Raw genomic sequence first — 14,212 nt, forward strand, 5'->3', positions numbered from 1 at the left:
TATTAGCTCCAAAGTACCTTTCGGTGCGATAAAGCCCAAAATCTGTGAGAAACTTGCCAAGACTCTTTTATACACCACAGAGAGTTTGGGCATAAAAAAAATAATACTGTCATTATTAACAGTCCAGTGAGTCTCTAGACAGACCAGTATTATCAGAGGTTCTTGTATTCGCTAGTTTTCATTTGGAGGATGATGAATGCACTGAGAGGATAGAGGAGACACCATCTAGAGAGAGTCTATAGTTCTGCATCTTTCATGTGAGTTTAAATGTCCGAGAGTGTTTATTGCTCTATGGTCCAGCTGTAAGGATGCTGAGATGCTTAATTTAAAGAAAACACATTGGGGAAGGTAAGGGTTGCGGTGTACATCACGGCCTACTGGAACATGCCAAACATCCTCATTAATATTTGAAATGTCCTCTCTTCTCTGCTCTGTACCAGAACAGGTTTGGGGCTGGATATGAGAGATTATCATTCTGGGGAAAGCCGGTTTGGTCACCATAGAAACTAAGAACGAGTGAAAGGTCAAGAGAATATGCAGGATCATTTATCTGGTTCCGCCTCCGCTCTGCAAGATACTTGACATTTAATGGTGAGGTCAGTCCGGCGTTAGAGACGACAGAATATCCTTTAGGCCAAGTAAACATTTAACTAAAAGCACACGGATTGCTTTCTTGCATATTAAATTACTGTAAAACACAACATTCGAGCTATACTCAAATGATATTTGAGCCATTTTGTAAATAAAAAACACAAATCTGTCAAAAGTCTGAGAAACCTAGAAGGCGAAAGGGCGAGGTTGTTTATGTTCTTAATGTATTCAAATGATGCTCTTACCTTCTGGTGGTCCTTCATTTTCACACATTCGATTAGATGGTCTGCTGACACTGTTAAACAAGAAAGTACTTTATTAATGGAGATTCAAGCTTATGCTTTTCTTTTTTTATACAGTTTTTGCTATTTGTCAAATATTTGATCTTGAACTTGTTTTGATCATTTTTACTTAATGATTAGAGCAGACTGTTTACCAAGATGTAATGTGATGATCAGATGTGTGAAAAATATGTAATCAGCATTAGAGACTTCTTGTTAATGGATTTAATGGAGGCCATCTTATTTGATCTTGAAATTATTTTGATGTTATTACTTAAGTGTAGCTAAAGCAAGAGATTTACTGAGATGAAATGTGACCAGAACAGTATGTCATAGATTTAATTTAATTATTTTTTTAACATTGTTTTTGTGATTGTGTGAGTTGTGCTTCGGCTCCTGCTATTCTGTGCAGATTAATCTGATGGCTTGAGGCACACCACTGTGCCCATGTTTACCCCCACTCCAAAAACATTTTAAAAAAAATAAACCAATGAAGAACAAAAGAAAGATGGATATGCAACAAATGTCTTAAGAGCAGGCAAGTAGCTTTTAAGCATCTGTTGATGAAAACAATTGGTCTAAAAAAACATATATTCATAGTATATAAGGTAAACAGTGGAAACTATTTCAACTTGGCTAATATGATATTTATAGGCAAATTGTTGCCTGCTGTTGATTCATGTTTTATTACATGCAGTGTCGCTTTCCCTTTGACCAACACTCTCTTTTCAGTTTAAGTCAGTTTCCTCATGACAATTGATGACTCCATTATTACTTAAAGGTATTATTATTCATAAACTGCCTGCATGCACAAATCACTTATGCATTTTTGTTCAATATTCAGTTATTCAGAGTTACACAAGATGATGTTCTGGTTATTTAATGCTTTGGGAGCAGACAGTTTAAAAGGGAGTAGAAATACGATTTTAATTACGGGTGTTAATCACATTTGCTGATGCTGGCTCTGAGGGTTCAGTCTCAATATGCTAAATCTGTGTTCAAAGCTTCGCAATGCCCTTTGTAGATTTGCCTTCCTAATCCAGCACTCTTGTGTGTTGCTTCACAAACCTCGAGAGGTAAAAAAATGAAAACACCCAGCTGGAATGTTGGGCTAACACGCGCTGTAGAGGGGACTGCGAGGCTAAATCTACGCCTGTGTCTAAAGATATGCCCGCTCCAATCCAGCTCTGAAAACTCAGCCGCTTTATGGAATTGAAGAGTCTTTTTTTCCTGTCTAGAGAAAAAGCGTGCACAGGGCCAAATCAGGTTTTGGAAATGCGTTCCTCCTATGCTCACGCCAGGAAGCTTTGGAGCTAGTGCTGAATTCTAATGTGGATCAATGTGAGTGATGATAACCTGCTCTGCCTCGCTGCACCTCACAGACTGTGAGTCCTTTCCTTCCCCTACCAGTGCCAAGAGAGCAGAAAACACCACAGCCTTGGCACATGACCTCTCCTGACAGGCAGCGGCTCGTTAAAAGGAGCAAGAACGAAGACTAAGGAGAGTTTAACACTCAACTACCACCTTCTATGAAAGTCAGAAATGATTCACTGAGCAAGAGCTGCTCCTCCACTATATGTAACGACCCCAATTTGCTTCTAGCAGAGACATGAGAGTCTGTACGACTTTAACTTGTTCTCACAAGGAAAGACTAAAATTCAGCCCTCGCTGTGCTCCCATTTACATTTATTCATTTAGAATTTGACATTATTATCCAAGGAAACTCTGCCAAAGTTCACATGATGTTCATTCACTGAAGAGCAGAATGCAAATTTAGAGCACTACTTAAACTCCTTACCAGAGTTCGCATTGTTCAGGGTGCTCTTCTCAAACCTGTGGGAGAAACAGAAACATCTGAGTGATTGAAACACTTCAAGTCAAAAACACAAATCTTTTAGAGGACCTCTTCACAGCATCTGAAACTAAAGTTCTTGATGCACACTCTGTAAATCCATTAATCTCAACTTGAATCACCTCCTGATGCTTTTCATGAAGAAACTGTTAAAATAATCTTCAAATGGTCCTAGAAAGAAAGAATGGCTACAATGCATATATGCATACACACTCTTTTATGCCCTTCTCAATATTCAGCATCTCAGAGATTTATTGAGCAACAGAATAATACCTTCAAATAAGCTTGATAATATTCTTCTCTCAGAGCAAGAGATGAATTGAGAAGAGAGCCCAAACTCAATGAATGTCACTGCAATTCGATCTGTGTGACACAAACAGTGTGACATTACGTCTGTTTGACTTCATATGGCACTGCACAGAATGGGCATCTTGAGAAGTGCATGACAGTCTGACTTGACGAAGTGCTGACATATGATATGCCACTAAAGTACAGCGAGAAGGATTCAAGCAGACTGTCATTTTACCAGAGTGGCTGTATGAGCTCCGACGACGACAGCCATTTCACAATTGGTCAGACAGATGATAATATCAGTTCCACTGATGTTCAAAAATTTTGGTAGTCATTTTTTAGAGTAAAAACCTAATAGAGTAAAAACTCTTAATTTCATATAGTTATAAATGTTATGTTAATCAAAATAAAATTGATAGAAATGCTATTTAAATAATACGATTTATCTTGAATTTTTGTCTTTTACATAAAGGCACTGTATCAAGCAGCATGTACCCTATTCAATGAAGAGCGTTTCTGCTTGCTACATGTAAAATTCAGACATGTGTGCCTGTGTATCTGATAAATATTACATCTAATCTTTGTCTGAGATAAAGTACACAAATATTGTGCGAGCGTCACTATGGGGAGCATAAAGTGATCAATTTGACAGCTTCTTTTTTAACTCCTCCCCCAACAGCAAGTGGGAAATATCACCGATCGGTAAGGACAGACGCAGTCGAAGTCGAACACACCTATGACGATGAGGCCATCGTTGACACTACACCTCCTCTGTCTCAGCTGACTGGAGCATCTTCTGTGTGCTCTCACCTGAAAGAATATTTGATCAAAGGGTTCCCCACCCCACACTAAGAAGACTGGGACATTAAGGAAAAGAGACAAGTGGTGCACAGGGCTTTGGATCCCGAACTTTGCTAGAAGCAGTGCAGCTCTGAGACGGCTTTCTTTGCCAGAAACACACTACAAGGAAATATGTTACATCCTCTGACAGAAAGAGCCAATAAGGGGTATTCTTTACTAGAAAGGTTTGCAGTAAATGTAACTGGTATTTAGGAGAGGTCAGATCACAGTCAATTGAAAAACAATAAACCTGTTTCACTTCAAACGCAATGCCTCAAATTGAGTGAGACAGAAAAAGAGGAAATGAAAGGGTACAGGAATTCATGAACACTTGAGTCAAAGCCACATAATACTGTTTCCGTTGTGATGAGTCTACGAGTGCGTGAGTGAGTGAGTGAGTGAGTGAAGGAGTGAGTGAGTGAGTGAGTGAAGGAGTGAAGGAGTGAGTGAGTGTGTGAGTGAGTGATTTAGCCTTGCTAAGGAATCTGAGTGTGTCCCATAATTAAAAGCAGCTCACAGACTCATAAATCTGGGCTGACTCTGACATGTCTTCCCAACACACACCTTTGCTGAATGTTTGCATGTCTCCTCCAGCCTTGCACAGCTGAGGTTCAGCCTCCAGGCAGTGAAATTTGCTCAGGTAAGTGGATTTCAGATCCCTGAAACCACAAATCATAACTCTCAGCTATCAAAAACTAACTCTATCAATCATCATTTATCTTTCCATATAGATATATCATGACAAATGATGTACAAAAACACTGATCTCTGATCAGAGAGGAATGTTCAGATCAGCCAATCTTTTTTCCTGTGTGTCTGAGAGTTCACAGCATCAATACAGCATGAGAAAAACAACTTGACCATTTCAAACTAATTCACATCACTGAACTTGCCACGGTGATGGACATCCATATTTATCTTAAGCCATATCTATTTCGATACAAGCTCTTCTTTCTCAGATGGAAAAAAGGCTTGCAGCTGAGTTGGGACAGTATGGGGAGTAAAGATCTGATGATGTCACTCAATCTTCTGTTTCACAAGAGCTTGATACGTGTGCCTGGAATCAGGGCAAATGCATCTCTAACCATCATGTCCTGGAGGAAAAGCTGGTAACGGTTTAGTCCCCTAGTGTAAATGATCATCCAGTGGTTAAACATGTCTGAACCATTCCTTGGTATGTAACCCAGACGACAGCTGTAATTACTGACGTTCCTCAGACTGCTTTCACAACATACTCACACACTCTAACACAGCTCTAAAAGACACTCACATGCACCCTGCACACACACACACACACATGCTCAACAATGAAAATATAGCTCAAGGCAGCTTTAATGGGGTTATTGAGTTTTTGCTAGCTGTAATTGCTAGTAATTTAGCACATTTACAGAAAGGGTAGAAATGTGACATTGGACCAATTATTCGATATGAGTCCAGAAACCCCTCATTAACTCTAGAAAGAAACAGCGATCTGAATCCGGACCGGCCTGGCATTTATTCAGCCAGATCGCCAGATCCCACCAGTTCTCACCAATACGACAAATGGTATTTGCAAGTTAGTTTTACTGTATTGATTGTGGACTGGAATGTTCTTCTCTAATCACCACTGAGATTTATGAGAAGAAGTCTTTTCTTAAAACAAAACAGGTCTTAATGAGGGGTGCTTGATGGCCCGTGCTGTGAATACAATACCAATAGAGGAGACTTCAATATAGGAAGGTTCTTAGAGTCAAAGTTCAGCTCACTAGGGGCCAATCAGACTTTGGCAGCATCAGGATTTCAGGTTGATAATGAAGGCTGCGATGCCCCATTAAACTGCCCTCGCTGCTCTTGCGTATCTTTCCTCGCTTGCTTCTCCTCATCAATATAACCTTTATTATGCTCCGTCCAATTTACCATTTGCAGACACCATTAAAGATGGTTCGTTAAGCCTGCACAGGAAACAAGGGGCTAATCTCTCTTGCAAGCTCTTGTTTCCTCCTGTTGTTATTTGCTTTGACTATCAGTGTTCAGATGTGAATCTGCCTCAGAATGCAAGCTCCTCATGGGCCCAGCTATAATTCCATTACAGAGGAAAACACAAATCCCTCACTTATGTATGACAGAAAAACAACATAAAACATGTTTCAATTAATTACAGCTCTCATTTAAAGTTAAACCAATGACAACAGAAACCCAATCAATTTTCCTGGTAGACAGAGAGGTAGAGGGAGAGGGAGAGGGAGAGGTAGAGGGAGAGGGAGAGGTAGAGGTAGAGGTAGAGGGAGAGGGAGATGGAGAGGGAGATGGAGAGGTAGAGGGATAGGTAGAGGGAGAGGGAGATGTAGAGGTAAAGGGAGAGGTAGAGGGAGAGGTAGAGGGAGAGGTAGAGGTAGAGGTAGAGGTAGAGGGAGAGGTAGAGGGAGATGTAGAGGGAGATGTAGAGGTAGAGGGAGAGGTAGAGGGAGAGGTAGAGGGAGAGGTAGAGGGAGAGGTAGAGGGAGAGGGAGAGGTAGAGGGAGAGGGAGAGGTAGAGGTAGAGGGAGAGGGAGAGGGAGAGGGAGAGGTAGAGGGAGAGGTAGAGGTAGAGGGAGAGGGAGAGGTAGAGGGAGAGGTAGAGGGAGAGGGAGAGGTAGAGGGAGAGGTAGAGGGAGAGGTAGAGGGAGAGGGAGAGGTAGAGGGAGAGGGAGAGGTAGAGGGAGAGGTAGAGGGAGAGGTAGAGGTAGAGGGAGAGGGAAAGGTAGAGGGAGAGGTAGAGGGAGAGGTAGAGGGAGAGGTAGAGGGAGAGGGAGAGGTAGATGTAGAGGGAGAGGGAGAGGGAGAGGGAGAGGTAGAGGGAGAGGGAGAGGGAGAGGTAGAGGTAGAGGGAGAGGTAGAGGGAGAGGTAGAGGGAGAGGTAGAGGGAGAGGGAGAGGTAGATGTAGAGGGAGAGGGAGAGGTAGAGGGAGAGGGAGAGGGAGAGGTAGAGGGAGAGGTAGAGGTAGAGGAGTACAAGATTCTGGTGTACAGTAATCAAACTTTCAAGCATCTTAAGCTGATTTGAGGTATTGATGAGATGTAGAATATAGGCAACAGAAGAGATGGTGCGGTATAAGAACAGATAGGTGAGGTTTTCAGGTTGTCACAATTTAAACAAGATGTCTGTGCTTGCCTATACCATGCTGAAGCCATTTCTTAAAGAGTAGTTCACCAAAGAATAGGAATTCTGTCATCTACTCACCCTAATGTCATACCAACCCTTTGACTTTTCTCCTGGGGACTATTTGGGATTCAACACAACGTTAATCACCACTTTTTTTTCAATTGTATATACACTGTTCAAACTATCCACTTTCATACTTCACAGAAGAAAATGTCATACAGGTTTGGAAAGATATGAGGGTGAGTAAGTGATCTAAAGATTCTTTTTGTTGAAATATCCCTTTAAGATGGGCCGCTCAAACGGCAGATTCCGTTGTCAGCGCTTTGACATATAGCGTAACTGCTCCTCTGGTGACCTGAGTTTGATTCCTGGCTCGTGGTCCTTTGTCAATCCCATTTCACCCGTGCCACAATTTTTTTTTTTTTTACTTGACACTTCTTTTAACTTGACGCTACATCTTAAAAATGGGGTGCTCATGCAAGATTCTAAAAAAGCAGTGAGACCTTCCCCAATGGTCAAAGATGTCAGTTTAGGAGATGATTAAAAGGAAAACCAAGCAGCAGATTGGAACACAAAAATGCATTCTGTGTGACTTTGCCCTTAGTCTTAAAGCAAACAGAAGTTAATAGGATGACAGACATCAAACCGGAGAATGCAAGACAAGACAAAACATGAACAAACCAGACTAGAAATGGACCAGAACATGGTAAATTACTACTCTTTGCTCCACGGAACTTTGTGTGTACTTGTGTGCGATTGTGTCCGTTCTACCCTCTAAAGTCATGTCAACAGAGACAGCAGGGCCTAATAAGGAACAGAACAGGCTGGTAAAAAATAATAATCAGCAACAGAAATGGTGTGGTCTTGCTGTGCTGAATTTCATTTTCTCATTGCAGCAATGACACATAGTTCACATAAAGAAGAGCCACCGGCTGCCAGAAACTATCCCGACTGGGATTAAAAGAGTAGAGCTGCTCTTTGAACACTTCAACACTAACATCTATAGTAGCTCTGAGAAGAAACAACTGACAGGGTACAGAGAAGGGAGGAATACAGAAACGTCTGTAAAGCTTTGCCTCACCTGCTGGTAGGTTTGAAATCGGCTGATGTTGTATTTGAGCGATGAACACCCCCCACCCTTCAAAACAAAAAACAACATAAATAAATGGGAATGTAAGATGAAATGAGGAAGAAATTACCATAAACAATAATCTTTTGACATAACAGTGATACAGTACAAACTAAATTTGCATTTCCCAAAGGAAAAAATGGCAGCAAAGAAAAGTAGCATAGACTTAGGTTTTAGGCTTTGGTTCTGCATACTGTAAATATGATTTACAGTATGCAGATAATATTATATCTGCATAGCTGTAAATATTAGAGCTGCTTTGTCATTTTCACGACACTGAGCAAGCATCTTGTTTTAAGTTGGCTGCAAACAATTCACACATGATCATTGTGTATTGTTAAATTGGCTAGACATTGTTAAATATATACAAGAGAAAACGGGCAAATCAAAATTCAGCATGTAAATAAATGTAAAAGAAAAAAAAAGACCAAATTAATTCAGTATTAAAATAATGTGGTAACGTCACTGCTACTGTTGCATTTAAAAAAAATCAAGAGTCAATGGAAGATTTTCAAACTTACAATCGTCCTTTTAAAAAAGTATAAAATGTACAAATACAAAAAAAAGAGTCTGTTAAGCAGTTATGGCTGAGTAAACTGTAGAACAAATCCTAATCAGAATGTTATACAGTACAGTACATGGCATCGAAAACATTGAAACTATTAAATAAATACATAAAACACACATAAAAGAAAATAATAACAAGGGGGGGGTCAAAGGATTTGTGCATTGTGCGTTTGAGTTGGTGTGACATTTTGAGGACATCAAGCATGTGCATGTGATGTAATCCAGACACATTTCTCCATTAAAACTAGGGGTGGTTTTATGATCTCTTTTCTGGACAGATATTCCTCCCCTCAGGCAGGGTTGTGGCCCGGACCCCACTGGAGCACATCAGTTCATGGCCAACACAAATGTTACATAATGGACCACAGACACTGGAGTTTCCTTTACAGAGATATTATTGACCCTAGGAGAAACTTAATAGGACTCAGGAGCGTGTGAGTCCAGGACAGCCTTCTGTGCTTTACAGAGCTGATTTCGCACAAGAACGGGATTTGTGATTGTGGCTTCTGACTAGAGAGCAGTCAGGCAGTGATATGCCTTACGTCTGCTGTGCAGTGAAAGCTAACCGTTCATTGCCAGCAGCTTTCTTGCATTTTCATCTGTGTAATATCTCTTTGCCTGTATCCAGTGGTCAGTTCTTTTCTCTGTATGTCTTTATGAGGTCTGGAATCCTGTGGAGAATCTAACAGAAAACCTTTCTCATCCTCTCCAATCACACATGAGCCGAGCCTAGCAGAGCCTAATATCTTTCTGTCCTGCCGTGTAACATGAGGGATAGTGGATTCATGAACCACTTCCAAATCAAGCATGAAAATAAATCACTTCTGGAGACTTCTGCCTGACAAACAACATCTCCAGCAATAAATATATATTATAATTTATAAATTTTTATATAAAAAAATAAGCAGGAATAAAGACTTATTACAAGCAAATATTAAAAATTCCGTCATGTCATGTACTGTATGTGAAAACACTAACTTTTTCCTCATGAGTCCTCATGAACTGCTCATGGGAAACTATTAAATGCATTCTTAAAAAACCTTAATCTCTCTCTCTCTCTGACACAGAGTACAATGAAAATACTGAGATGTCATATTTTTCACAAAATGCCTGGTGGCCACAGTTGCAAAGTTGCAAACACACCAATACAGACTCAAGTACACAAGCAAACACATTTACACTTATTTTACCCATTTAGAGGGGAGTGAATGCAATACTTTACAAAATGAAAGGTACTTCATCCATCGATTTATTCGGAACGCAGGCTAAAAGATATGATTATTGATTAGAAATGAACTATAAAATCAAGCATTTGAGCTAAAAACAAAATATAGTCAAACTAATGTAGTAAAAATGCTGGTACTGAGTCTGACTCTCTTAAATGTTTCTAAATGTTTTAAAATAACTGGTATACACACACACACACACACACACATAAACAACTATTAATGACAAGTTCTTCCACATTCCGGCTTGTTTGGGACACATTGCATATTCAAAATTTTATGTAAATGTTAATGTAACTAACTAAATATATCTACCACTGTATAAACACTGCAGCAACATCTCTACCGGATAGGATATTTCATACTGCCGAGCCCTACATAATGTATATATTATCAATAAACCATCAAGCCCCACAAAAAGAGAAATGAGAGAAGAGGAGTCAGCTCACTTTTGCTCCAATAAAGATTAGCTAGAGAGGGTTTCTTTCACAGAACAACTTGAGATTCACAGATCAGCATCTCTCATAACTATCACAGAACTCAATACTCTGCTTAGGGCCATACAAATGCAAACCAGGAAGAACTTTATAAGCCTGGAAAAGAAAAAAAGAACACTTTTGTGTGTGGCAGCAAGCTTGATCCACGTGGCTGGAGTTTGAGAGATGAGTTCTGGAGGAGCATAAACGTTCTTTCTGTAGCTCTTACCTGCTGAGAGCTGCTTTGGTTGATCTGAGCGAGTCACTGTGTGCAAGTGCTTCTGCCACAGAACTGTCACTGGAAACACGCTTCCTTTGGAGCTCTGCAGCCCTGAGGAAACAACGACAGAGACACACACAGATACATTATTAAGAGGAATATATGATACTATAACAGCAGGCCAGTCATTATATCTGCAGCCAACAAAAACAAATGCTATGGTCCAGCTGCTAACCAATCATAATTATCTGTGTGCTTGTTCTTTAAGGCTTGGAAGGCTTTGCAGTAATTATATATATATATATATATATATATATATATATATATATATATATATAAATAAAGTCACATGCAAACACCCACAATTACAGCCTGGTTAATACAAAACATACCTAATAGATGAGAAATATCCAAAAGAATATATAGAAATAGGTAACTTTAGATGCATATTGTTTGTTTTTTCAGTATATAATAATAGTACGTGAGAGAAAGGGAAAGGAAGAGATGAAGGTGGAGACAGAGAGACGGAGTAAGATAGAGACACTATCCTTTGATCTCCACTAGTGCATGTATCACCCTGCAGCAGTCTGATCTCATTTGGTGGAAAAGCATAACCGGTGGAAAAACATTACGAAGACAAGAGAGAGTGAAATGAGAGAGAGAGAGAGAGAGAGAGAGAGAGAGAGATGAGAGAGAGAGAGAGAGAGAGAGAGAGAGAGAGAGAGGGAGAGAGGAGAGAGGGAGAGAGGAGAGAGAGGGAGAGAGACGAGAGAGAGAGAGAGAGAGAGAGAGAGAGAGAGAGAGAGAGAGAGAGAGAGAGAGAGAGAGAGAGAGAGAGAGACAACATTTCTAGAGACTCAAAAAGACAATGCTTTCTGTCACTTTGTTCACCCACAGTTCACCCAGGCAAACTCAGCACTTAACACCACAAAGAGATCACCACAAAGGCTAATTACCTCTTTTTATTAATTTAATATTCCTTTCATGAGCGATTCTGTGTGATTCTGAATTGAACAAAAGCATGTTCAATGTTGGCTAGGCGAGAGATCGTTATTTCATGCCCAAGGGAGTTAAGGGATGTAATAATGCCTGCCAAACGCATCAGCAGCTGTACGCCTGTGACTGATTGCGTACGTGTGCAACTAACCACAAATCAGGGATAGAAAAGTTGCAGAAAAATTTAATCCAGAACAAAAAGTGCCACAAGTTCTAAAGTGAAACATCCCAAAAAAAAGGAAGACAAAAATGGAAGGAGAAAAGGAGGATGAGCTGAGGAAAAGGAGATGTTAATTACAAGAAGGTGAGCCAAAGTTATCTGAAAGACTCTATGGGTTTTGCAAACATGTAATTAAAACTGCAGAAACTATATTTAAGTATCGACAAGGAGAAAAAAATCCAAGCTTCTTCAAGTCAATGATTGTGAAATTGTGAAACACAACCAACACCATCAGATCAACGTTTCTATTTGTTCTTCTGGCTGTTATAACTCATGTACAGCAGCCAAACAAAACTTAAAGTTAATAATTTAAGGGTGAAGAGCCCAACTAAAACACACACTCATCTCCATAATGGTGACTTTAATTATGGTTTTCTCCTTCAGTGATTCTGCTTGTTAACATCAGGTGTCTTCAATGTTCGCAATAACATATATTTTGTAATTTTTACTCATTTTAAATGGTTAACATTTAAGGAATTAATTTGATTAATTATTACTCAATTCTAATTTGTTAAATTTAATTAATAATATTGCTTGTAATCTGTTGCCTCATTTTTATTAATTAGATATAAATAAAATCTATGTTTTCATTTTTACAGTGTAACAGACAAAGCGAATGGACATAATGATATCTGAAATCATTTATAGGGCTGTTTTTTTACAAGAAAATAACCCAGATATATATATATATATATATATAGGCTATATTATATAAGAAAAACAGAATGTCGACATTTTGTAGCTTTGTATGCTTGTGGTGCTTCTAACACAACAACACACAATTACCAAGGTAAACAAGACTAATTAAAGAAAGCCTCAGCTTTGATGTGAAATACCCAGGTGGCTTAGAGTGAACCCGAGAAAAAGGGTGAGAGAAAAGGTAGTGTTTGAATCATTAAGGCTGACAAATGACACATTTACTGCAAATGCGAAGTAAAAGAAAGACTTTTCTGAAGTTCAAATACAGAGAGATAAAGGGCATATCAGTACATCTCAAGCATCCACGGCCCCTAAAGTCAAAAGACAGACTGTTATCTCACAATCACAGCACAGCACACATGACAGAAGCAGCATCAGGACTGAAAGTGCTCTGAGGGTTCACTCAATGTTTTCCACTGGGAGCCATAATACAATAGCTCCTATCCATTGGGTTATACAATGACATGCATGACATAATCAGAAGAGAGTTATGCCCAGCGAGCGGCTTCTCTGGGTTTCAACCAGACAAGCTTCAAACAGCTGGGGGACGATCATTAATTATACAAAATTCACAGAGATAGCTATTCAATCACTCGGATCAATCAATACACTATTAGTCTCTTTCGGACCAGCATGAGCTAAATAAATGAATAGATTTACTCGCAAATATCAGATAATTGCTAAGATTTTTTATGTTTTCGAAAAAATAAGTCTCTTATGCGCAACAAGGCTATTTGATCAAAAATACAGTAAAACAGTACTATTGTGAAATATTATTAAATAACTGTTTTATATATATAAAACCCCAAACTTTTAAAAGGATTTATAATGTTACAAAAGATTTGTATTTTAAATGAATGCTTTTCTTTTTAACTTTTTATTCATCAAAGTATCCTGAAAAAAGTATCACAAGTTATAACATTAAGCAGCACAATGGTTTCCAACATTGATAATAAATCAGCATATTATAACTTTTAGTACTGTATATATAGGCCATACATATATGTACGTGTGTATATTTTTATTATTATGCAATTTCTTCCTGTGATGGCAAAGCTGAATTCAGCAGTTACTTTTACTCCAGTCTTCAGTGTCAAATGATCCTTCAGAAATCATGTTGAAAACAGGTGCGCTGCTTAATATTTTTTGTGGAAACCATAATACATTCCATTTCTAGATAATTTAATAAATAGAACAGAAGGTCCAGAAAGTAGCTTTAAAATCTAAATCTTTTGTAACATTATAAATGGCTTTCCTGTCACTTTTGATCAATTTAATGTGTCCTTGCTGAATAAAAGTATTACATTCTTACTGACCGCAAACTTTTGAATAGTAGTGTATGTTGTGTTTTGGATGCTGGTCCCCATCATTGTAATGGTCAACAAGCTTCTCCAGCACAAAATCATCATTAACCGACATTAACCTGACTGGACCAGTAATAGAAATAAATAACGCTGCTCTTTTTTTAGCAGAGCATTCCACTAAGGTTAAATAATATTGAATAATATAAAATAAAATAGAATATCAAATGCACCCTCCCTACAGACCTTTACATTTAGAAAGGATGTGTGATGATGGACCTTAAGGTAAATATATTGATTTCATCAATTCTTTATCATTTAATAATTCAATCTTTACAAAGACAGAAAAACGAAACACACAACACACACACACACACACACACACACACACACACACACACA

At 38.9% G+C, this 14,212-nt stretch overlaps 1 protein-coding gene across 31 annotated transcripts in view; it reads right to left on the reverse strand.

Moving 5' to 3' along the window:
- Positions 1-14,212, reverse strand: part of dgkza (diacylglycerol kinase, zeta a) — a 104,733-nt gene that overhangs the window by 9,201 nt on the left and 81,320 nt on the right. For 28 of the 31 annotated variants that reach the window (XM_079603835.1, XM_079603836.1, XM_079603831.1 and 25 more), the window contains 4 exons: positions 10,604-10,705; positions 8,058-8,114; positions 2,671-2,705; positions 837-886 (listed from right to left, as the gene is read on the reverse strand). In XM_079603835.1, coding sequence (XP_079459961.1) covers positions 837-886; positions 2,671-2,705; positions 8,058-8,114; positions 10,604-10,705 — 244 coding nt within the window. Of the gene's footprint in view, positions 1-836; positions 887-2,670; positions 2,706-4,419; positions 4,515-8,057; positions 8,115-10,603; positions 10,706-14,212 lie in introns of all 31 variants that reach the window. The other 3 variants (XM_079603852.1, XM_079603848.1, XR_013796530.1) reach the window with 2 other exon arrangements.

Source organism: Phoxinus phoxinus (genome assembly GCF_949152265.1).
Source record: "Phoxinus phoxinus genome assembly, chromosome: 2".
Taxonomy (NCBI): Eukaryota; Metazoa; Chordata; class Actinopteri; order Cypriniformes; family Leuciscidae; genus Phoxinus; species Phoxinus phoxinus.